Raw genomic sequence first — 23,426 nt, 5'->3', positions numbered from 1 at the left:
ATGTCACCCCTTTAGTGTGCAACATTTTCTTAGAACTGGTTCATGTTAGAGTGTGATTATTACATTTTCGAATTTTAGTATTGAGTCCTCTGTTTTAATTTTATTTGTATGCAGTCGAAATAACTGTTGGTCTATCGAAATATATATATTTTTATTTTTACGTTTGTAAACAGTAATATAAATAAATACGTTTTCTAGAAGTAACACATGTATAGTTAAATAAAGAAAACATTTTTTATTAAATAAAAACAAAATTATGTTTTAATAGTATTGTATGTTGTACATTTTTCACTTTTTCCATTGATTAACAGTTTTTACGCTGTTTTAAATACATATTTTCAACATAATGATAACACTTTTTCAGTATATATTATATTATTATATATATTTGATTTATATTTCTATTTTGTTAACATTTTTAACAACATTTTTACATGCTTTACATGTTTAATAATTTTATACATTTTTCATACATTTATTCAAAATATGTATTACTCGTTAAGCTGCAATTTTTATTTTACAACTACCTTTTTTTCTAATCTATATGTGTTATTTTGTAATCCCTTTTCTTGATTCATGTTGTGCTATGATGCTACTGTTCGTCAGGACAGGTAAGTCCATTTTTAAAGATTGTTTATGCAGTTTTAAAGTAGAGGGTGTTGAAGGAGGATTAAAGCTTAGTTATTGTGTTTTTTTGGTTGTTTTTTTATACTATGTCCATACAGAAAGAAATTTGCAACGATAGAACAGAAAGTCGGAAAGTCGTATTTATTTCATTTCTTTTGGGTAAGAAATGCTATATTTAATTGTTTGTTTACATATTATGCGATTGTTACTTGGAATTGTGAGGTTTATGTGTTGCATTTATTTTATGTAATAGATTAAGTTTGTTTTTCAGTTGGGAATTTTTCCATTTTTTGTTTAAATCATGTACAGGTTTAAGTTGTATTTAATTTTTAGACTGATGTAATAAAATAGGATTAATATTTATATTAAAAATGATTTGTTTACATTTTACGGACTTTTATAGGTTACTATTGATTCTATAGTATGCCTTTGGCTATTATTTCTAAGTAATCTACTTCTTTGTTGCATTTGATGAGTTTGACTTTAAATTGTTGCATGTCATAAAATATTTTGGTTTATTTGCTACGTTTAGGTGCAATTTGCTTTAAACATTTCTCCAATCATAGTTGTTTGTAACCAAGGTATCTTTATAATGCTTTTATATATTTGTAGAGGGTATGCTTGGTTCTGCCTAATGTGGACTGTGAAAAGTTGGCCTGGCATATGCTTTCCACTATTCTAGTGGGCACATTGCATCAGTCCAAATAACCCTTATTGATAGTATGTTAAAGACATCCTTTATAAAAAAGCTATCCTAGTGGTACCTGTGGAGAGCAGCCTTCAGGCTAAGTCTTGAAGGAATATAAAGCAGCTTGTTTTACCAGTCTATAATCTGGTGAATTACCAAATGAAGGGAGAACCACACCAGGTATATATATATAAAATATATGTATTTATTCCAAACACATCCCACTAGTTTCCATATGAGGCTGGGGGCAAAAGTACATTCAGTAAACTTTATATCACACAGTAAATTAGCACAACATATGTTGAGCCATAGGGGCATACCAAACCATATATTAAGAAAGTGGGATAAGAACCACGATTTGCATAGACACAAGGTCCAAGAGCCTTAAGAGCCGCTGGGGCCACCAGGAACCACCAAAGGTAGTGACACAGGGGACCCACTGGGGACAAGTGCAGGGTGTGAACACAGCCGCGAATCACCATTAACTTCTATGGGGAAAGTCAATGTTTGATTTTTAAAGATAAAGGACATTTAGAAGAGGTCTTAGAGCAAATCCCTTCAGAACTAGGGGTTCTAGAGCCAACACCTACTGGAGCACCAGAGTACTCAAGTTACCTCCCCCAGGGAAGCCGGTGCATAGGTGTCTTTTGGTGTTGTGTTTCGTCAGCCTTTTCAATGGCGATCGGCTGCAAAGTGCTGATGGCTTCTAAGTGGAAAGTGTACGGTGTGATCCAAGCCTGAATCGAAGATGAAAAGAACCTGAAAGCAGAGGGGACAGAGTCTGGGTCATGTGCCAGGAGCATGATAGTCAAATGCCCATCGATGTTGGGTGATTTCACGTGAAGAAGGTGAAGCTTGACTCTTCAGCCACAAGGACCAGGAGGCTTTGGTGATGACCAGGACCTGGAATCGAGCTGTCCCACAAAGGATGTTGAGTACTGCGGGTGTCGGTTTCCGGATTGGACCCAACAATCTTTGGCAACAGCAAACGGTGCAGAAAGAAGAGATAGGCTTCGGTGCAGACCAGCAAAGTCTGAGGGACTCACCACTTGGTAGGGAGTCAGGGCATGTCTGGAGAAACCCGGAAACCCCAAGGAAAATTAGAGTTACCTTCAAGGGGACCCACCAGTCAACAGACCAGGGATCGTGAAGGAGCCTCAAGCAGAATTTCAAGAAATGGGCCCATGCAACACTCATGGAGTGTAGGCCCACAATCTTTGGTGCAGATGATGCTCGGGGCTTGGGCTACAAGTAACCCAAAGCACAACTTCATGAAATCTCGGGAAGTAAATGCACTTAGCCAATGTGCAAGTTGTCAAGGGGTTCAAGTAGTGTCATAAAACAAACAGCAAGTATTTATTTAAATATTTATGTAGACCTTTACAATTTATATGTAAGTGCACTACCTCACACTTTTCACCTCTCTGCCACACCCCACCACCCCGTACCACTCTCTCTGCTACCCACCGCAGACAACTTTATAGATAGTATTTTTAAACATTTGAATCTATGTACTTAAGATATTATCACCCAAACAGCACACACAACAATTTCCATTATTAGCCTACAATTTTATCTGCAACTTCCCAAACATAACACTGCTCCCCTGGCTTTAAGTGGGGGGTGGGTGTCTGTGGGGGTCTGAGCACCAGCACTTTATTTTTGAGGGACTCGTAATAGGTCTTTATGGGGGTCTATTTTTGGGCCTTGAAAACCTCATCTGTTTTTTTTTTCTTTATTGCACTGCAGCGAGACTGAGAAAACATGCACATTACTCACTACTTAGAAGTGCAGACAACATGCCAGGTGACTAGCACTTAGGAGAAGGGAAATCCTTTAAAAAGACACATTTCATTTTTTCTCAGAATTTCCCTTCTCCTATTGCAACACAGGTGCAACATCATCGTGGGGTAATTAGCAAACAGACCACCAGGCCCGCATTCCTACTTATTTACAAACATACATACATCTGTTCCTGCACTTATCTTAATTATCTATGTGCCCACTCGCCTATTGTAAGCACTGTGCCATTCATGCAGCCATACGCCTATATATCCATAGATACATCTGTCCCAGAACCAATCTCAAGCATCTATCAGCCCACTCGGCTATCGTAAGAACTGGTCCCTGTTTTCCTTTATCCTTCCATCCATACATTGATACATCCATTTATGCATCTATGCATTGATGCATCTGGCCATGCATCCACTCGCCCTTTATTCAACTATACTGTCTTATTTCCGTGCATCGTCCTTCCCAATCGGAAATATGACGTATTATACTCATCATCCAGCCTCTTAAGGGGTCGAAAGGCTTGCGAAAAGCATTGACAGGCAGATTTTTTTATAACAAATAACAACGCTTTGAGTTGCTCTTTGTGGAGCATACTTCACCACTCTTCTCTGGTGGAGTTTTAAAGAAAGGTCCATCTAGCAAAAGAAATGTAAAGGAGCTTTTAAGTGTGAGATGTTAATTTAGGAACATAACAATTTGTCGAGTTGTACACTGTTTTAAAGTGGCCGTGACTGACAGATACTGAATACGTGTAATTCTTACATTTGAGAAAGTATACCAGAGAGCTAATTTGGGGTGGTGAGAACCTTGAGTTCTATATTTCCATGTGAAGCACAGTATAGGATTATAAATGTAATTGAAAAGCTTTTATGTTCATATTAACCCCTTGCGTGCTTAGGATGAGCCGGGCTCGTCGTGAGGCACAGTAAAGCTGTGCTCATGACGAGCTGGGCTCGTCATAACGGCCGCCCACTCCCCCATGCGGCGAATTCCACGCCAGTGCGGGCGTTCTATTGGAGTGGGCGGAGTCATGACAAGTCCAGCTCGTCATGAGCCCAGCTACACTGGGCAGATGCCTCATCATGAGCACTGCGGTGCCACGCGTGGCCACTCCCCCCGCACCGCATGGAATTACCCCGCCTGCGAAGTGGTTAAAGAGGGGGTGTGAGAACTAAGTGAGGCAAGCAAAGCGTTTGTTTTCATAGCACTAAAACAAGAGAGTGTGTAAGGTCAGAGCAGGTTTGTGCTGGAGTTGCCTGCTTGTGGTCATTTCCAGAGGCGCATCGAGAGCGAAATTTTGGGGGAGTCTAATTCTTTCAGCATTAGGCAGAGTGGGGATGTGGGGGCTATAAAAAGGGGTGGAAAAGAACAGAGTCTTCTTTACCCAAAAATTATCTTTTGAAGACCTGTGAAGTACTAGGGTGCGGCTGTGTGTGTTTGCACCCGGGAAGCTGTTTGCGAGAGTCACCCAGTCAAAATTCTACCTTTTGGCTCATTCTCTGAAATGAAAGTCAGAATCCTCCAGCAGGACAAGGATGCCGGCTATATTTGATTAAGTCTTCTCAAAGGTGGATAGCTATTGGATGAGGTCTCACCGAGGCCTTTGGGTTTGACAGGAAAAGCTCACAGTGGGTAAAATCTAAAGTTAGCTGATGCTGCAGGTACCCCATTGGCTGCATACTTTGCATCCTTGTCACACCTTTGCCTGGTCAAAATTTCTACCTTCAAATTTAGTAATTTTTATGGAGCTCTGAATCCTCCAGTGCGGCAAGCCTCAAGATATATCTGGCGAGATCCACTGGATATCAAATACCTTTGCCACAAGTTCCCACTGAAGCTCCTGACGTCCAAACATTTTTCCAATCTCAGAGATTCTGTTGCAGGCTCTTGGCCACTTCCACGGCATCCAGGACCTCAGGGACAGCAATTACTGTTTATCGCTCACTCTAGCAGGGACCACCAGCAGTGTTCAGTTATTACTAGTCAACTTATCAGTACATGGCTCTTGCAGCTTTTTCTCTGCCAATAGCCACAACAAAGTTTAGCCAACTGACTGGGTGAGCTGCTTTTGAGTGAGAAGTCAATCCCTTGTGTTCCGCTTGTAAAGTGGGCTTGGATGTGAGAAGGTGCTGAATATGAGTACCTGTTAGAGACAAATGCTGCTTTTCATACTGGACATGGTAGGAGCATTTGAATAGGTAGTGTTCTAGATGTAAAGGTTAGGCTTGGTAGGAATCTCAAATTTGAGGGGTATGCCGGGTCATGGTGCAAAATGTGAGCTGAAATGAGGGGTGCCAAGAGTCAGTGTGGTGTTGAGTGTGGTAGTTGAACGAGAATTCCAGATTTGATAGAGCCTCCAGATGTGAAGTGAAAACTTAAACATCCTTGATTTTCTTTTATTCCCTTTCAGTGTTCATCTTCATCTCGTTCTGCTAAAGAAGACACTGTAACTCTTGAAATGGCTCCAATTGGGATTTCAGGTATAAACCATTGCTTTCATATTGTGTTCTACTGCACTGCTGTGGTTATTCGATTTGCAGTTTACATAAGAAGCCCACCCAAAAACACCCTGCTCTGCAAATATTTACTATCCGCTATTATACAGAAATGTTGTGCTTGAATAGTTTTGGAAGTGTTTCTTGTTATGTGTAAGTGGTTGTGGGACAAAAGTAAGTATGGGCAGAAACTTCGTTCTGCTTGCGTAATTTTGGCAATTTCCCGATTCGCGGATCGCGCCTAATTGCCCAAAAATCCGCAATTCGCGAGTTGGCTGATTTTTTTTCTTGTGCGCGCTTCAAAAATAAAATCTCGCGTGCACGCCATTGACTCACCATGATTCTGCGTTCGCTGATGAGTTTTCCTCCCTGTTTGTGAGCGCCGCGAGATTTTGGTAGCTGGCCGAGCGACGCCGCGATCACGAACAAGTCATTGCGACCCAAAACAGGAAATTGCTAACGCGAACACATCATTGCGACCCGAAATAGGAAAAAGCCATCGCGTGCAGGCTGGTTAAGTGGAAACAACATGTATGCGACCGTTGAGACCGCATGCGCAAGTTCGCGTTCCCGAACAAGTAAAAAAAATCAAGAACTCGCAAAAAAAATAGCATAGGATTTTGCGAATCGCGATTACGAATTCACGCAAATTCGCGTATTTCATATTCCCACATTCTGCCCATGCTTAGACACAATTGTGTGGGGTGCATGTGGTCCATACTGATGGGGAAACTGACAACTACTGTTGTGTAAAAGTAAACACTCGAAGGAAGAGTCAGGACACAGAGGAAGATGGCTACTTTTGTGTAGATCTTGATGACTCACAGACCTCTGCCACCAGCATCATTCTCAGATGAAGTGCGAAACTCTTCCCCCTCTGGATAGAATACAATCAGAAACCAAGGAGGTTCATGAGAAATTGCTGACTCATCATGTTTTTGGACCGCAGAGACCTTGAAAATGTGAGTAAATGCCTCTCCATCCTCTTTACCACGCTTTCTAATTTGAGGATCGAGGGCAGCCCTTAATGATAGTAAGCTCAAAAGGAGAGCTTGCACAGCACACTGACTCCAGGGATACAGCACTGAGGCTTCCATACCTCTGGTACCCTAGCCATCGACTCTGCAACTACAGATCTGTCCACATGGTGGAATGTATGACTTTACAACGCAAACATTTACAACGCCTGCCTTCACAACACAGTTTCGGACTCGCAACTTCAATAACAACGCATGATTTTACAACGCATTCCAAAACAATTTTTTTTTAGAAACTACATTTACAATGCATTCCATTTCAACGAATACCATTACAAGACATACCATTACAACGCGCATTACTTTAGAGCAATAGTAGGGTAAGTGTTGGATAGTGTAGGGTTACAAATTACTATTCCCCATTACTTACCTTATAATGCGTTGTAATGACATGCTTTGTAGTGACATGCGTTGTAAAGACATGCGTTATCGTGACATGCGCTATAATGGCTGCATTGTAATGGCATACAATGTAAAGGATGTTGTGTTGTAATGACTGCGTTGTAACGGTAGTGCGTTGTAATGACCGTGTTGTAAAGGTTGTTTCCAACATAGTGCAGTTGTGCATCATGTTCATGCCATTACATGTCCTAGAAGACCCAAGAGGCCTCCTCTGTAAGTGCTGTACTTCTGGTGCCATCTGCCAAGGGGTCCTATCTACCGACCAGATGATCATGAATGTGCGCATGGACTTAGCTGTATCTCCTTCAAAATCCTACCCTAACCTGGGCGTTAGTGGCTGCCCCACCCAATCTGGCCTTAAATACCTTAAGAGATGAAGACATACAGAATAGACCCTGGGTTCATTCTGGCAGGCCAATGGGAAAATCAGGATAAACCGGTGAGCAGCATTACATCCCCACAACAATATAACAATAAGATGGCCTCAGTCATGAACTCACAAAACCTTTCTTCACCAAGTTTATGGGGACCCTTGGGGTCAAATAACAACCCTACAGTCACATCTTCAGGATTATAAGTCTCACTAGCGAATATTCTCAAAGATATGTATGTGGTAGGAACGTTATTGGGGTGCAGTGTTTTCATATTCAATACTATCAGAAATGGGTATTTTCCCTCAATAAGGTGGATGGACTTGAAAAGAAACTAACTATCACTGGAAGGGGCTGACTCTTGGGGTCCCTAGTTTTTAGTACCTTAAGCAGAAAGGGACAGTATGACACAACAAATAATTCTATGGAATCTCAGTAAACCTAGAGCAAAACAACATAAATGTTTTTTGGTCAAACATTTACCACACCTTACAGGATTGGCTTACTTTCCACTTTTATAACTTCCTAGGGCACACAGAGTCCAGGCCCAGATACTACCTAATAAAAACACAGAGAGACCCAAGCTGATCATAGCATGTCTCCTCTGATATGAACAAACACGGCAGACAGATACTAACAACGGTGTGCAAATATGTACCAAATGATTATGAAGGAAATACGTTTCAAAATGCTCCTGTCTTAGTAGAAAACAAAATACCTTCCTACGCCTTAAGCTGAAACTCAAAAAAAGAGCCTTGGCCTTTTAGAACTAGCCATAATGTGGATAGCCTTGGGGGTACAGCTAGAGATTATGAGTGCTCTTAGGAATGGTCAAAACGCTTAGACATAATTTATGAAGCAAGCATAAATGCCACACCACCGTCAATGCAAATAAATAGATCATCTGAAAGGAACAAATGGGTCTCCCAATGATCGTGGGGGCAACCATTCAACACTTTTCAAAAGTCAACAGAAAGTAACAAGGAGATAATGACTATGGAAGAGATCACACAAGGTAAGTACTGAGACAATTCTAGATTCTCAATAAAATCTGCCATATCACTAGATAAAGAATCTATGCCATAACACCCCAATGGTTGTTACTATGGACAGATGAGTATCCTTTCATCGAACCTTTGTTTACCTGAATGAATGAAAGAATAGAGTCTTATAAAGCACAACTTAGATCAAGGGCATCAAGGCGCTTGCGCAAATCATCCAACACACAGTCAGAGGGGTCAGCTTTACAAGTACGCCTCAGAGAAAAGCCAGGTTTTTAAGGCCTTACGGAACAGAGAAAGAGAGGGCTGCCCTATAAGCTCAGGAGGGTGAGAGTTCCACAATCTGGGCGCCACAATAGAAAACAATAGAAAACGCTCTACCGCCCCATTTTGCCCTTACAAACCTAGGGACCACAGGAAAGTTTTTATTAGAGGAACGAAGAGATCTACTGGGGGTATAGAGATGTACAAGTGACTTGATACCCTCCGGACCAGTGCCATAAAAGGCTCCATTGGAAAGACATTGAATTTTAAAAGTGATCCTACAATGTATCGGAAGCCAGTGTAAGTTCTCATGGGCTGCCAAGGCTGAGGCAGGTCTAGGGAGGTTCAAAACCATCTTCGCCGCAGCATTCTGGACCATTTGAAGGTGATGAATAAGACTCTTGTTAATGCCCAAATAAAGGGCATTACAATAGTCCAGTCTGGAAGAGACTAATGCTACCGTAGCCTGTTTCCGAGCATCTGGGGAAAGAATAGTGGGAGATCTTTCTAAGGATCCTAATAATGCCACAGCAGGTGGAAACAGACCTATTAACCTGATGGTCAAAGGAAAGGGCAGTGTCCATTAGCACCCATACGTTCTTGCCATACTGGCCTGGATGGGGGCATTCCCCAAGTGAGGGCGGCCACCAGTCCCTTGACCAAATTTCCTGATTGCCCCCAAAGATTAATACCTCAGTTTTCTCCCCATTCAATTTCAAGAAGCTCTGAACGATCCACTGAGAGACGGCCTCCATGCAGCTCCTAAAATTCTGAGCAGAATCCTATACTGAGTGAGTGAGCGAGACTATTATTTGGTTGCCGTCTGCATAGGACAGCATCTCCAACCCAAATGAACTCACCATCCTGGCAAGGGGGGGCCACATAGATGTTAAAAAGTGTAGAGCTCAATGAAGAGCCCTGGGGGACCCCACAGTGCGCAGGTTTAGAGGCGGAAAGAAACGGACCCAGTTTCACTCTCTGTTCCCTTTCATTAAGAAAGGAGGCAAGAAGACCCAGGGCACCCATCTCCCTGAGACGAGATACCAATATAGATGGAGAAAGAGTGTTGAAGGCCGCTGTGAGGTCCAACAGAACCAAAAGAGTGGTATGGCACTTGTCAACCTGAGAGCGAATATTATTAACAACTGCAGTAAGAGCAGTTTCAGTGCTATGATGTCTCCTGCCGACCCAGTGCCTTTTTATCAACATATCAACCAACCCTTGATAGGCTGAGCCCTAAGCCCAGATCTGTTGCTCTTCCGCTTAATGCCCACAACAGAAGGGAGAGGCAAGTTGAGGTGCAACCGGAGTGAGACACAGGGGTACCTGCCCGGGGGACCGGGACTTCCCACAGAGTGGTCATTCTAAGCTTCGACAGAAATGTGCAATATGGAGAAGAACTACAAACACATAGGTGGGACCTGGACTGCCAGGTGGCATCCGGGACTAGCACCATTCAATTCCATCCAATCTGGTTAGACCACTACGGGGGCTCAAGCTTCCAAGCTGCTTGGTCTTTGCTCTGCTGGGTGGCCTCCACAAAAGTCATACCCTTGAGTCAAACAATCATGGTTGGTAGCTTTTTACTTGAAACAGCAGCCAAAGCTAGAGAAGCAGTCCATCCCTAAATAGACCAATGACCGAATTCACAAAGGTAAACTGAGGTGAAAGTCTCACTTCACGACTTTTGGTATTCCCAAAAAGCATTTGCAAGTCAAAAAAGTTAGAAGTTTAGCTCAGTTAAACTTTACTTTTGATCTTAAGTTTAACTAAGACCAGGACTTTTTGTCCCATTTACACTTAAGACCAAAATGTAAGTTAAACTGAGAAAAAGGTCTAATTTCGATTTTTAAATGGATTTTCACTCAATGAAACAGAGGAGCCCTTCCTGGGCCTACAGAACCTTGTCCAGGGCTCCAAGTGGCACAGTGCGCTAGAAAATGGAGCCTAAGGCTTCTACCCTTCCACCCACTGCTGCTTTGACTAGCGGTCTATTGAGAGGTTCCTAACCTGGAAATGTCGGCAAAATGTCCCCGGGCATGTAGGGCTCCATCTAGAGATTAGTGCACAGGGATTTCACCTCTGGGCCAGCTAGATCTCTGACTTGGTGCCTCCCTGAGATACCAGGATCCCATAATGGGCACTTTAAGACATGATGGGATGGAGAATAGACCCTAGGGCTGGGGACTTCCACCTGTTGCCCTGCAGAAGCTCTGACCTGGTGCCCTGTCAGAGCTTTATAGTCTGGGCAGATAGCAGAGGCCTTTCTGGGGATGTGGGATCCTTTCCTTGGTTCCAAGTGACAGAGTAGGCAGGGACAGGGAGACCAGGGCCAGACTCCTGAGCCAGCTAAAGTACTCATCCAGGCCTGGTCCGAGCTTTAACCTGGGCAGGCAGGGGAAATATTGCCAGGCCTGTGGGACATGGTCATGGGCACTTTGCAATTCAGTGGGCCAACAAACAGACCCCAGGTCGCAATTTCCTTACTTTGGCCTGCTAGAGCACAACCTATTCTTGTGATCAGTGCATTCCGAGTGGCAGAGGTACATTCAAGTGAATATATCCAGCCTCCTGGAAAACTGACTGGAATTGAAGCTTCAATTTAGCCTCTCATTGGGACTACTAGGGTGACTCAGAATTCTGAACACTGAGTCATGTGAAGGAAATAATGTGTTTTGTTTATTTGATTTAAGTGAAGAATTTCACCAGTGGCGTTGTCATGGCACACTTTGCTTTACCTATATGGGCGTGAACAAAGACGCCTAATTATATTTTTGTACAGCCCAGATTATCTGGTGCATTCGGTTTGCCTTATGATTCTCACACGATTAGGGGTACTGGGAAGCTTTGCGGAGCTCTTTTTTAGGATTCGATAGTAGGAAATATTGTTTTCTTTTGCTTTCAGTCTCTTGGACATGTTGAGAAACTTTGTATGGATTTCCAGAACTGCAGAGCTCCGTCGGTTCCTTATTGATGGCTCAGGAGGTGCTACGCAGAGGCTCCAGGCTCTGGGTTTACCTTGATGTCCCACTAGCTCAACAAGTAAGAAACTACTCCCTCCTCACAGTCCAGCATGGGGTGCCCTTGATGTCCCACTAACTTCCCAAGTGAGAAACTATTGCCTCTTCCCGATAAGGCATTGGGGGATCTTGATGTCCTACTAGCTGGACAACTGAGAAGCTACTCCTTCCTCTCATGAAACATGGGGTGCCCTTGATGTCCCACTAGGTTGACAAGGAAGAAACGTTCCCTCCTTTCAATGAAGCATGGGGCACCCTTGATATCCCACTAGCTGGCCAAGACAGAAATGACTCCCTCCTCCAGATGAAGCATGGGATGCCCTTGATTTCCCATTAGCTGGACAAGTGAGAAACTACTCTTTCCTCCTGATGAAGCATGGGGTTGCCCTTGATGTCCCCCAGCTGGCCAAGTGAGAAACAACTCCCTCCTCCTGATGAAGCATGGGGTGCCCTTGATGTACCACTAGCTAACCAGGGGAGAAACTACTCCCTCCTCATGATAAAGCATAGGAGTAATTGATGTCCCACTAGCTGGACAACTGGGAGACTAATCCCTCCTCTCATGAAGCTTGGGGTGCCCTTGATGTCCCACTAGCTTGACAAGTAAAATGACTCCCTCCTCCCGATGAAGCCTGGGGGGCCTTTAATGTCCCACTAGCTGGACAAATGAAAACTACTCCCTCCTCCCGGTTAAGCATGGGATGCCCTTGATGTACAACTAGCTGGCCAAATTAGAAAAGACTACCTTTGACCCTGCTCACTGGCAGGTCACTCCCCATGCCACCACACAGCCACCAGCTGCCTCGTTGCTCCTGCTGCCTTCCGCCATCTCCCTGCTGCCTGCCACCATCTCCCGCTCCTTCCTTCCTGCCGCTGCGTTCCTGCGGCCCTGCCCCCCTGATACCCATTGGCCAACCTGCACCCTCCTCCCAGCTGCTCCTCCCTCCCTCTCACCCTCTTATGGAGACGGCGCAGCAGCCGTGCCAAAGGCAAGCACGTCTGTGCCTATCAGCGCCCATCCACGCCCGTCTGCATCCATCCGTGCCTGGACCGCGCTCAGCGCCAGAACCCCTGGACCAACCACGCCCCACTGCACCCAACAGCTGCCTCACCGCTGCTGAAGCAAAGTCACGAAGAACAGTTGATCACCACCCTCGCCCAGAACCCACCCACCGACCCCACCAACCCAGACGCCGCAGCCCGCAACCTCAGACAGTGAATAGACGATTGCGCCAACACCCTCACTCCACTCAAGAAACCCTCCAACAACCAGGCCAGCAAGAGAGCCACCTGGTTCACTGATGTGCTTCAGACCTCCAACTCACCTGCCGGAAACTGGATAAGATATGGCACCACAAACGCACTTCAGACAACCACGTAGCCCACAAGGACGCCACTCGCAGACATCACCACCTCATCAGAATAGCCAAGAGATCTTCCTTCAATGACTGCCTGGATAACAACGCACATGACAGCAAAGAGCTCTTCAGCATCGTAAAGGAACTCTCCAACCCCAGCGCCAATGCCAACGACATACCGCCCTCACAATAATTGTGCAACTCACTAGCCATCTTCTTCTATGACAGCTTCAACACCATGACCGCCCCGACTACGCCAGACCCCACCACCCCTGTGAACACCACCAGCGCCAACCGACTGACCTCCTGGTCCAACGTCAACGATGACGAGACACGCAAGGTCATGAACTCCATTCACTCAGGATCTCTGTCAGACCTGTGCCCACACCACGTATTCAATAAAGCAGACGCTGCCATCGCACCGCAACTACGGAAGGTCTTCAACATCTTCTTTGAAACAGCGACATTCCCAGAAAGCTGGAAACACGCTGAAATCAACACCCTCCTCAAGAAGCCCAAGGAGGCCCGAAGGACCTCAAGAACTTATGCCCCATCTCCCTGCTCCCGTTCCCGGGAAAGGTCATCGAGAAAATTGTCAACTTGCAACCGGCCCACCGCCTGGAAGACAACAACATCTTGGACCTGTCCTAGTCCGAATTCAGACAAAACCACAGTCTGAGACAGCCCTCATCGCCGACACAGACAACATCAGACGTCAACTAGACAATGCGAAACATGAGACCTCATCGTCCTGAACCTGTCAGCCACCTACGACGCGGTTTACCATCGCACTCTAAAGACACACCTCCTAGAAGCCGGAATCCAAGAGAAGGCCCTTGACTGTACCAGGTCCTTCCTCTCCGGCAGAACCCAGAGCGTCCGCCTCCTGCCCTTCCGATCCGAGGCCACCTACATCATCTGCGGCATCCCCCAGGGCTCATCCCTCAGCCCGACGCTGTTTGAATTCTACATGCCCCCCCTCCACAAGTGGCCTGCCAACACGACCTCAGCATCATCTCTTATGTCGACAACACCCAGCTCATCCTCTCCCTCACCAAGGACCAGCACACCGCCAAAACCAACCTCCATGAGGGAATGAAGGCTGTCGCCGACTAAATGCAGAACAGCCGTCTGAAGCTGAACTCGGACAAGGCAAAGGGTGCTACTCCTCGGAGCAAACGTTTCAGCCTGGGATGACTCCTGGTGGCCGACCACACTAGGAACAGCACCGACACCCACCGACCATGCACGCAACCTAGGATTCATCCTCGACTCGTGCCTCTCCATGTCTGAGCAGGTCAACGCCATCTTCTCCTCCTGCTACAATACCCTCCTCATGCTCCGCAGGATCTACAAGTGGATCCCGACCGAAACAAGAAGAACGGTGACACAGGCCCTCGTCAGCAGCAGACTAGACTACAGCAATGCACTCTACGCAGGAATCCCAGCCAAACACCTACAACGACTACAGCGCATTTAAAATGCCTATGCCCGACTGATCGTCAACGTCCCCCGGCCACAGCCACATCACCCCCACCTGAGAGACCTACTCTGGCTCCCCATCGACAAGAGGATCACCTTCAAGCTCCTCACCCACACACACAAAGGACTCCACAATGCCGAACCAGCCTACCTGAACAGCAGACTCAACTTCTACACGCCAGCCTCGCCACTGTCCCCCCGCATCCAACGAACAACCTCCGGCGGCAGATCCTTCTCCTACTTCGCCGCCAAGACCTGGAACACCCTCCCTACCCGCCTACAGCAAACCCAATACCTACTCGCCTTCAGAAGACTCCTCAAGACCTGGCTGTTCGAGCAGTAGCGGCACCACCCCTCCTCAGTGTCTTGAGACCCTCATGGGTAAGTAGCGTGCTTTACAAGTACTCTGGTTGATTGATTGATTGATTGATTCTCTCAATGAATCATGGGGCGACTTTTATGTACCACTAGCTACCTAAGCAAGAAACTACTCCCTCCTCCAGATGAAGTATGGGGCACCCTTGATTTTCCACTAACTGGACACGTGTAATACTCCTCCTTACTCCCAATGAAGCATGGGGTACTCTTGATGTCCCACTAACTGGACAACTGAGAAACAACTCCCTCCTCCTTTGATACATGGGGTGCCCTTGATGTCCCACTAGCTGGACAAGTATGGAACTACTCCCTCCTCCCAATGAAGCATGGGGTAGTCCTGATGTCCTACGAGCTAGACAAGTGAGAAACTACTCCCTCCTCCTGTGATTCATTGGGTACCCTTGATGTCCCACTAGCTGGACAAGTGAGAAACTACTTCCTCCTCCTTATGAAACATGGGGTGCCTGTGATGTCCTACTAGCTGGACAAGTTAGAAACTACTCCCTTCTCTCGATGATGCTCAGGGTCCCCTTGATGTACCACTAGCTGGCCAAGTGAGAAACTACTCCCTCTTCCAGATGAACCAAGAGGTGCCCTTGATGTACCACTAGCTGGCCAAGAAAGAAACTTCTCCCTTCTCCAGATGAACCATGGGGCGCCCTTATGTTCCACTAGCTGGCTAAGCAAGAAACTACTCCCTCCTCCAAGTAAATCATGGGGTGCCCTTGATGTGCCACTAGCTGGACAAGTGAGAACCTGCTCCCTCCTCCAGATGAAGCATGGGGTGCCCTTGATGTCGCACTAGTTGGACAAGCGAGAAACTACTCCCTCCTCCAGATGAAGTATAGAGTGCCCTTGATGTCCCACTAGTTGGGCAAGCGAGATACTACTCCCTGCTCCCGATGAAGCATGGGGGGCAATTGATGTTCCACTAGCTTCACAAGTGAGAAACTACTCCCTCATCTGGATGAAGCATGGGGGCCCTTGATGTCCCACTAGCTGCAACTTTCTAGTGTTTCTGTTGATCCTGGTGGGACACCCGCTCCTAACCCTGTTTCATTATTTGAAGATGTGGTAGTTAGTGTTAATGAAAACAGTCTGAAAAGAAAACGTAACTGTAAAACAAGTGCCTGTAATAACTTATTGTATCACAGAACCTTTCACCTATTGTTAAAAACTATAATTTGAGTATGAAAAAGGAGAGCATTTCAGACCTGTATTTATATAAAAACACTATCAGGTGTAGTATAAAGTAACAGAGTTCATAAAAATCTAAAGACATGTAGAACAAGAGACGAGAGTGTCATAGATGACCTCAATATAGCCTAGCATGTGCTGTTCTAAATTGCTTCTTTTTTAGAAAAAAAAATGAAATGGTCACTTACTTGTAATCCTTATTCTGTATCACAGAGATCTTCACTGACATTATAAATGTTGAAGCAATTCCCTGTAGAGAGAGTCTGGGCCCTAGAACACTATAGGGTTCATTATTATGTTGGGCTGACTTGCGTCTTCCCAACACCATCATAGATACAGGTCTGACCAGCCACCAGTTGGCGGTCCCAACCGCTTAATTTTGATGCACCTGCACACGGTGCGGTCGCCAGCTCCCTTTTCTGTATGGGAGATTGTGCTGCAGTCAGAAACTGGCTGCAGGACAAACTCTCATACAGAAAAGGGAGTTTGTGTTCATCCCTGCACAGTGTGGTAGGCACCTCTGCCAATCGGTGCAGGGATCAACACCTTGGCCTCTAAGCGGAGGGAGCAGAAAGTCGGGACCCCACTAGGAGTACCCAAACTTGATTTCCAACAGGCTTTCCATGTCGGAAAGCCCGGAAAGGTAAGCATTTCAGAAACAGAGCATCGTAATCTGGTCATTTTAAAACGCCGTTTATATGGATTACATGCTGTTTCCGACTAGCAGTACAAAAGGGGGTGGTGATGGACGGAGCATCTGAACCAATCAAACACTCACACCCAGTCAAAAGATCTGGGTTTGATCCATCACCGTTCTTTAGCCCAATCTGCCACCTCAGTTCAGACATGGCTATATGCAAATCAGTCTGACCCTGTGCCTCATGGGAACAGTCCAGCCCGAACTGCCAAGGCCTGCCTTCCCTGGACCGGAAACAAGCTTCCGAGGACCGGTTTCTGGCATTCCAGCCGTCTTCAGCCCGGCTTGCTTGAATCCAGTGGCAAAGTGAGCAAGGGACTCACGTCAGAGCATACCCTGCTACACTTATGGCGGCCAAAAGGGGTACAAAAGGGGGTGGTGATGGACGGAGTATCTGAACCAATCAAACACTCACACCCAGTCAAAAGATCTGGGTTTGATCCATCACCGTTCTTTAGCCCACTCTGCCACCCCAGTTCAGACATGGCTATATGCAAATCAGTCTGACCCTGTGCCTCATGGGAACAGTCCAGCCCAAACTGCCAAGCCATGCCTTCCCTGGACCGGAACCAAGCTTCCGAGGACCGGTTTCTGGCATTCCAGCCGTCTTCAGACCGGCTTGCTTGAATCCAGTGGCATAGTGAGCAAGGGACGAACGTCTGAGCATACCCTGCCACACTTATGGCGGCCAAAAGCGGTACAAAAGGGGGTGGTGATGGACAGAGCATCTGAACAAATCAAACACTCACACCCAGTCAAAAGATCTGGGTTTGATCCATCACCGCTCTTTAGCCCACTCTGCCACCCCTGTTCAGACATGGCTATATGCAAATCAGTCTGACCCTGTGCCTCATGGGAACAGTCCAGCCCGATCATGAGGCACAGGGTCAGACTGATTTGCATATGGCCATGTCTGAACTGGGGTGGCTGAGTGAGCTAAAGAATGGTGATGGATTGAACCCAGATCAGTTGACTGGGGGTGAGTGTTTGATTTGCTCAAACGCTCCGCTCCGTCCATCATCCCCTTTTGTATCGCTCTGTTTCCGACTGGCAGACATGCTCCTTGAGCCTTTTGGAAGCCAACTGGAACATCCGGACAGTTTCAAAACCGACAGCCTCCATTGTATTGAGGCTGTCGCTTTTTAAACCGGAAATCTCAGTCGGAGGATTGTAATCTGACACTTAATGTTAAATACCCTCCCAGTGCTTCATTTGAGCCAGTGGTTTTCCTGTGCTCAGCACCATACTTAATTGTCTGCACCTGCTCTAATGGGAGTCTACCACCTGGTGGCGATGTCTGTTTAATTTTGGCATGTACACTACAAACATGTTTATTAAGTCAACTCAAATTGAAAATGAATAATAAGTAGCCTCTCACACTATTATTATAGCTTAGTGTGGCCTGAAAACGTCTGAATTATCACACTTGTAGGATTGTGATGGTTAGTGTAGTAAATACCTTCTTCACTGTTCCTCTCTGGCTAGACAATACTATTATACTTATGACATCATAGAATGCCTTGCAAAAGAGACTAGTGCATGATATGCATGCCAGAGTGTCTCTCTAGCTGACTGTACCTTTCTATTACCTATTGTGGCAGTTGGTCATCTGAGGCTGAGCTACCAACAGCGAGCTCCTGGTGGGGTTTCTCCTGTTTTCCTTATAACTTAACTTATCTGTCTAACCTGGAAGGAACCTACAATAAAGGATCTTAACCTATCAAGTGGACTCTGCACCTTTCATTTATTACAGTTAGCTGTTATGTTGGTACTGTCATTGGCAGCACTGGCAGTGCCAATGCATGCTGCAGACTGCAGTGGCCTTCCAAGAAGCGCCCTGGCACTTAATTTTTGACAAATTAAGCACTGCTGATCTGTCCACAGAACTTGTACACAGGGTGTCATTGTCAACATGTTCCTGTGGTGAGAAGCACCCTTCAGCGCTAGAGTACCACCTATTCAGGAATATCCAAGATAATCCCGAAATATATATGAATATTTTCCTAAAAAAGGCTTTTTCAAGACAAAAGCTAAAAATCAGATTATTTTTTAGGAAAAACGGCAGCCTGATGGGCTTCTGTCTCTTTAAGCCTCCAGGAGCTTCAAATACCCAGGATGGATTGCACCATCAAACTCTTTCCAGAGTCAGTTCTTGTTTTCTGGCTCACAAGAGAAGGATGTCAAAACACTTGGAGATTTTCACATCTCTGGTTATTAGAGAAAAATTAAAAAATGTGATATTTTTTTCAGCTTCACTTGACATTTCCAACTATAATCTTCTGCAGTTTCTTGGCTTTTGTGTGGCCCCTCAGTTAATCCTACTGTGACCGGAGACCTCCCCCTGAGAATTTCAATGATTAGAACCTCAAAACAATAATGAAGAACAGAAAATTAAGTATATTCAATTCAAAATGTATTAAAGATTTGGAACTCCTAGGAGGTCCACCAAAAAATACAAACTTATTGTCAATAATCATGAAACATAAAATAATTGAGGTTTACAACATTACTTATCCTGGACTATACATAGGACATTAGAAAGTTCCCAGTTCGTACACAGAATGAAATCAAAAAGTTCAATTTCTGCTAAAAAATCAAGTTAGAATTAGGAGCAGGAAAAAAGAGTAATGAACATCTCCCCCAAAAAATGCGAAGGGCAGTATAGATATGCCAGGTCATATACAGCAAAGTCCAAAGTTCATATTTGACTTTAAATTTTCAAATTGGAATTAGCAGCAAAAAAAGGATAGGTGAGCATGTCCGGACCTGTGCACAAGAGCAATTCAGTAGCAACCAGTTCATGTGCAAGATACAACCTGTGATCCACTTCAATTAAAATTCGAGGTTGGCAACAAGAGCATGGTGGAAAACAGAATCAACCTAACCCTATAGGGCAAAATAGCAGTAAATAGCAGCCAATCAGTGTGCAAAATGCAAAATTGATGAAATAAAACAATGATACTTCCTAAAAAGCTGTCAAACAGAAAGAATATCTGCCCAATAAAAAGATATGCTAAAATGTAAAATATATACATAAACTCCTTTAAAATAATTAAAACGTTTTACACACACTGCTTAGTTTTTTGGACAAGAGATAGTCTCGGGCTGATGTTACGTTTTTATTACTATTTTGTTAAAACATGGGTCGAAGCCAACGATAACGACTCAATGACAATGCAAGGCAAGCAAACACAACATGGTCCAGGGCCTGAGTGCGCAGCAAACACAAGTTACACGTTTTTACATTATTCAGATTCTGGGAACAGTTTGCTGTTAGGTCTTTTAAAGGTACGAGATTCATAGAGCATAAAATGAGCAGGCGAAAAATTCTGTGTTCTAAATTCCAAAATAAATATTAAATTAAGTGTACATCACACAAATACAAATTATGAAATATTTTATTTAATTCACACAAACAAAATGAAAAATAGTTTTATTATCTCAATGTGTAAAAGAAATGTACATTAATTTCTTAAACATACATCAATATGGTGTTCTCTAGCATATCATTTTGTCATCACTATCACTGCTGGCGATACACTTGGTCAACATTGAAGGAGAATGGGTCTTAGAAAAATCATGCACAGCCTACACTACTGTCACGATTATCACAGTGACAGTGCTGGTGATTTGCTGATGAGTCTCTCTATCACACTACCAGGACAGCATTGTAGCACTGCCGGTGAGTCTATAGCACTACCGGGCCGGTATCATGATAGCACTGCAGGTGCCGCATCAGTGGTGCAAAGTACCACTGCCGGTGAGTCTCTCTATAGCATCATGATAGCGCTGTGGGTGTGGCATCAGTAGTGCTTTGTACCACTGCCGGTGAGTCTCTCTATAGCATCATGATAGCGCTGTGGGTACGGCATCAGTAGTGCTTTGTACCACTGCCGGTGAGTCTCTCTATAGCATCATGATAGCACTGCAGGTGCCGCATCAGTGGTGCAAAGTAGCACTGCCGGTGAGTCTCTCTATAGCATCATGATAGCGCTGTGGGTGCAACATCAGTAGTGCTTTGTAGCACTGCTGGTGAGTCTCTCTATAGCATCATGATAGCGCTGTGGGTGCGACATCAGTAGTGCTTTGTAGCACTGCCGGTGAGTCTCTCTATAGCATCATGATAGCGCTGTGGATGTGACATCAGTAGTGCTTTGTAGCACTGCCGGTGAGTCTCTCTATAGCATCATGATAGCACTGCAGGTGCCGCATCAGTGGTGCAAAGTAGCACTGCCGGTGAGTCTCTCTATAGCATCATGATAGCGCTGTGGGTGCAACATCAGTAGTGCTTTGTAGCACTGCTGGTGAGTCTCTCTATAGCATCATGATAGCGCTGTGGGTGCGACATCAGTAGTGCTTTGTAGCACTGCCGGTGAGTCTCTCTATAGCATCATGATAGCACTGTAGGTGCGACATCAGTAGTGCTTTGTAGCACTGCCGGTGAGTCTCTCTATAGCATCATGTTAGCACTGTGGATGCGACATCAGTAGTGCTTTGTAGCACTGCTGGTGAGTCTCTCTATAGCATCATGATAGCACTGTGGGTGTGGCATCAGTAGCGCTTTGTAGCACTGCTGGTGAGTCTCTCTATAGCATCATGATAGCGCTGTGGATGCGACATCAGTAGTGCTTTGTAGCACTGCTGGTGAGACTCTCTATAGCATCATGATAGCGCTGTGGATGTGACATCAGTAGTGCTTTGTACCACTGCTGGTGAGTCTCTCTATAGCATCATGATAGCGCTGTGGGTGCGACATCAGTAGTGCTTTGTAGCACTGCTGGTGAGACTCTCTATAGCATCATGATAGCGCTGTGGGTGCGACATCAGTAGAGCTTTGTAGCACTGCTGGTGAGTCTCTCTATAGCACTAACGGGCCGGTATCATGATAGCACTGCAGGTGCCGCATCAGTGGTGCAAAGTAGCACTGCCGGTGAGTCTCTCTATAGCATCATGATAGCGCTGTGGGTGTGACATCAGTAGTGCTTTGTAGCACTGCCGGTGAGTCTCTCTATAGCATCATGATAGCCCTGTGGGTGCGACATCAGTAGTGCTTTGTAGCACTGCTGGTGAGACTCTCTATGGCATCATGATAGCACTGTGGGTGCGGCATCAGTAGTGCTTTGTAGCACTGCCGGTGAGTCTCTCAATAGCATCATGATAGCGCTGTGGGTGCAGCATCAGTAGTGCTTTGTAGCACTGCCGGTGAGTCTCTCTATAGCATCATGATAGCACTGTGGGTGCAGCATCAGTAGTGCTTTGTAGCACTGCCGGTGAGTCTCTCTATAGCATCATGATAGCACTGTGGGTGCGACATCAGTAGTGCTTTGTACCACTGCCGGTGAGTCTCTCTATGGCATCATGATAGCGCTGTGGATTCGACATCAGTAGTGCTTTGTAGCACTGCTGGTGAGTCTCTCTATAGCATCATGATAGCACTGTGGGTGTGACATCAGTAGTGCTTTGTAGCACTGCCGGTGAGTCTCTCTATAGCATCATGATAGCGCTGTGGGTGCGGCACCAGTAGTGCTTTGTAGCACTGCCGGTGAGTCTCTCTATAGCATCATGATAGCACTGTGGGTGTGGCATCATTAGTGCTTTGTAGCACTGCTGGTGAGTCTCTCTATAGCATCATGATAGCACTGTGGGTACGGCATCAGTAGTGCTTTGTACCACTGCCGGTGAGTCTCTCTATAGCATCATGATAGCGCTGTGGGTGTGACATCAGTAGTGCTTTGTAGCACTGCCGGTGAGTCTCTCTATAGCATCATGATAGCGCTGTGGATGTGACATCAGTAGTGCTTTGTACCACTGCCGGTGAGTCTCTCTATAGCATCATGATAGCGCTGTGGGTGTGACATCAGTAGTGCTTTGTAGCACTGCCGGTGAGTCTCTCTATAGCATCATGATAGCGCTGTGGATGTGACATCAGTAGTGCTTTGTAGCACTGCTGGTGAGTCTCTCTATAGCATCATGACAGCACTGTGGGTGCGACATCAGTAGTGCTTTGTAGCACTGCCGGTGAGTCTCTCTATAGCATCATGACAGCACTGTGGGTGCGACATCAGTAGTGCTTTGTAGCACTGCCGGTGAGTCTCTCTATAGCATCATGATAGCGCTGTGGATTCGACATCAGTAGTGCTTTGTAGCACTGCCGGTGAGTCTCTCTATAGCATCATGATAGTGCTGTGGGTGCGACATCAGTAGTGCTTTGTAGCACTGCCGGTGAGTCTCTCTATAGCATCATGATAGTGCTGTGGGTGCGACATCAGTAGTGCTTTGTAGCACTGCCGGTGAGTCTCTCTATAGCATCATGATAGTGCTGTGGGTGCGACATCAGTAGTACTTTGTAGCACTGCTGGTGAGTCTCTCTATAGCATCATGATAGCACTGTGGGTGCGGCATCAGTAGTGCTTTGTAGCACTGCTGGTGAGTCTCTCTATAGCATCATGATAGCACTGTGGATTCGACACCAGTAGTGCTTTGTAGCACTGCCGGTGAGTCTCTCTATAGCATCATGATAGCCCTGTGGGTGCGACATCAGTAGTGCTTTGTAGCACTGCTGGTGAGACTCTCTATGGCATCATGATAGCACTGTGGGTGCGGCATCAGTAGTGC

The 23,426-nt window shown here is 45.6% G+C and overlaps 1 protein-coding gene across 1 annotated transcript in view; it reads left to right on the top strand.

Annotated features, from left to right (window-relative positions):
* The window catches only part of LOC144827860 (pancreatic secretory granule membrane major glycoprotein GP2-like), an 80,490-nt gene that overhangs the window by 46,519 nt on the left and 10,545 nt on the right, over positions 1 to 23,426 (top strand). The window contains exon 4 of the mRNA XM_078686025.1: positions 5,520 to 5,589. Within this exon, the coding sequence (XP_078542151.1) occupies positions 5,520 to 5,589 (70 nt within the window). The remainder of the gene's footprint in view (positions 1 to 5,519; positions 5,590 to 23,426) is intronic.

The sequence above is a fragment of the Lissotriton helveticus genome, chromosome 4_1 (genome assembly GCF_964261635.1).
Source record: "Lissotriton helveticus chromosome 4_1, aLisHel1.1, whole genome shotgun sequence".
Taxonomy (NCBI): Eukaryota; Metazoa; Chordata; class Amphibia; order Caudata; family Salamandridae; genus Lissotriton; species Lissotriton helveticus.
This window is presented reverse-complemented; position numbering and strand designations above follow the sequence as displayed.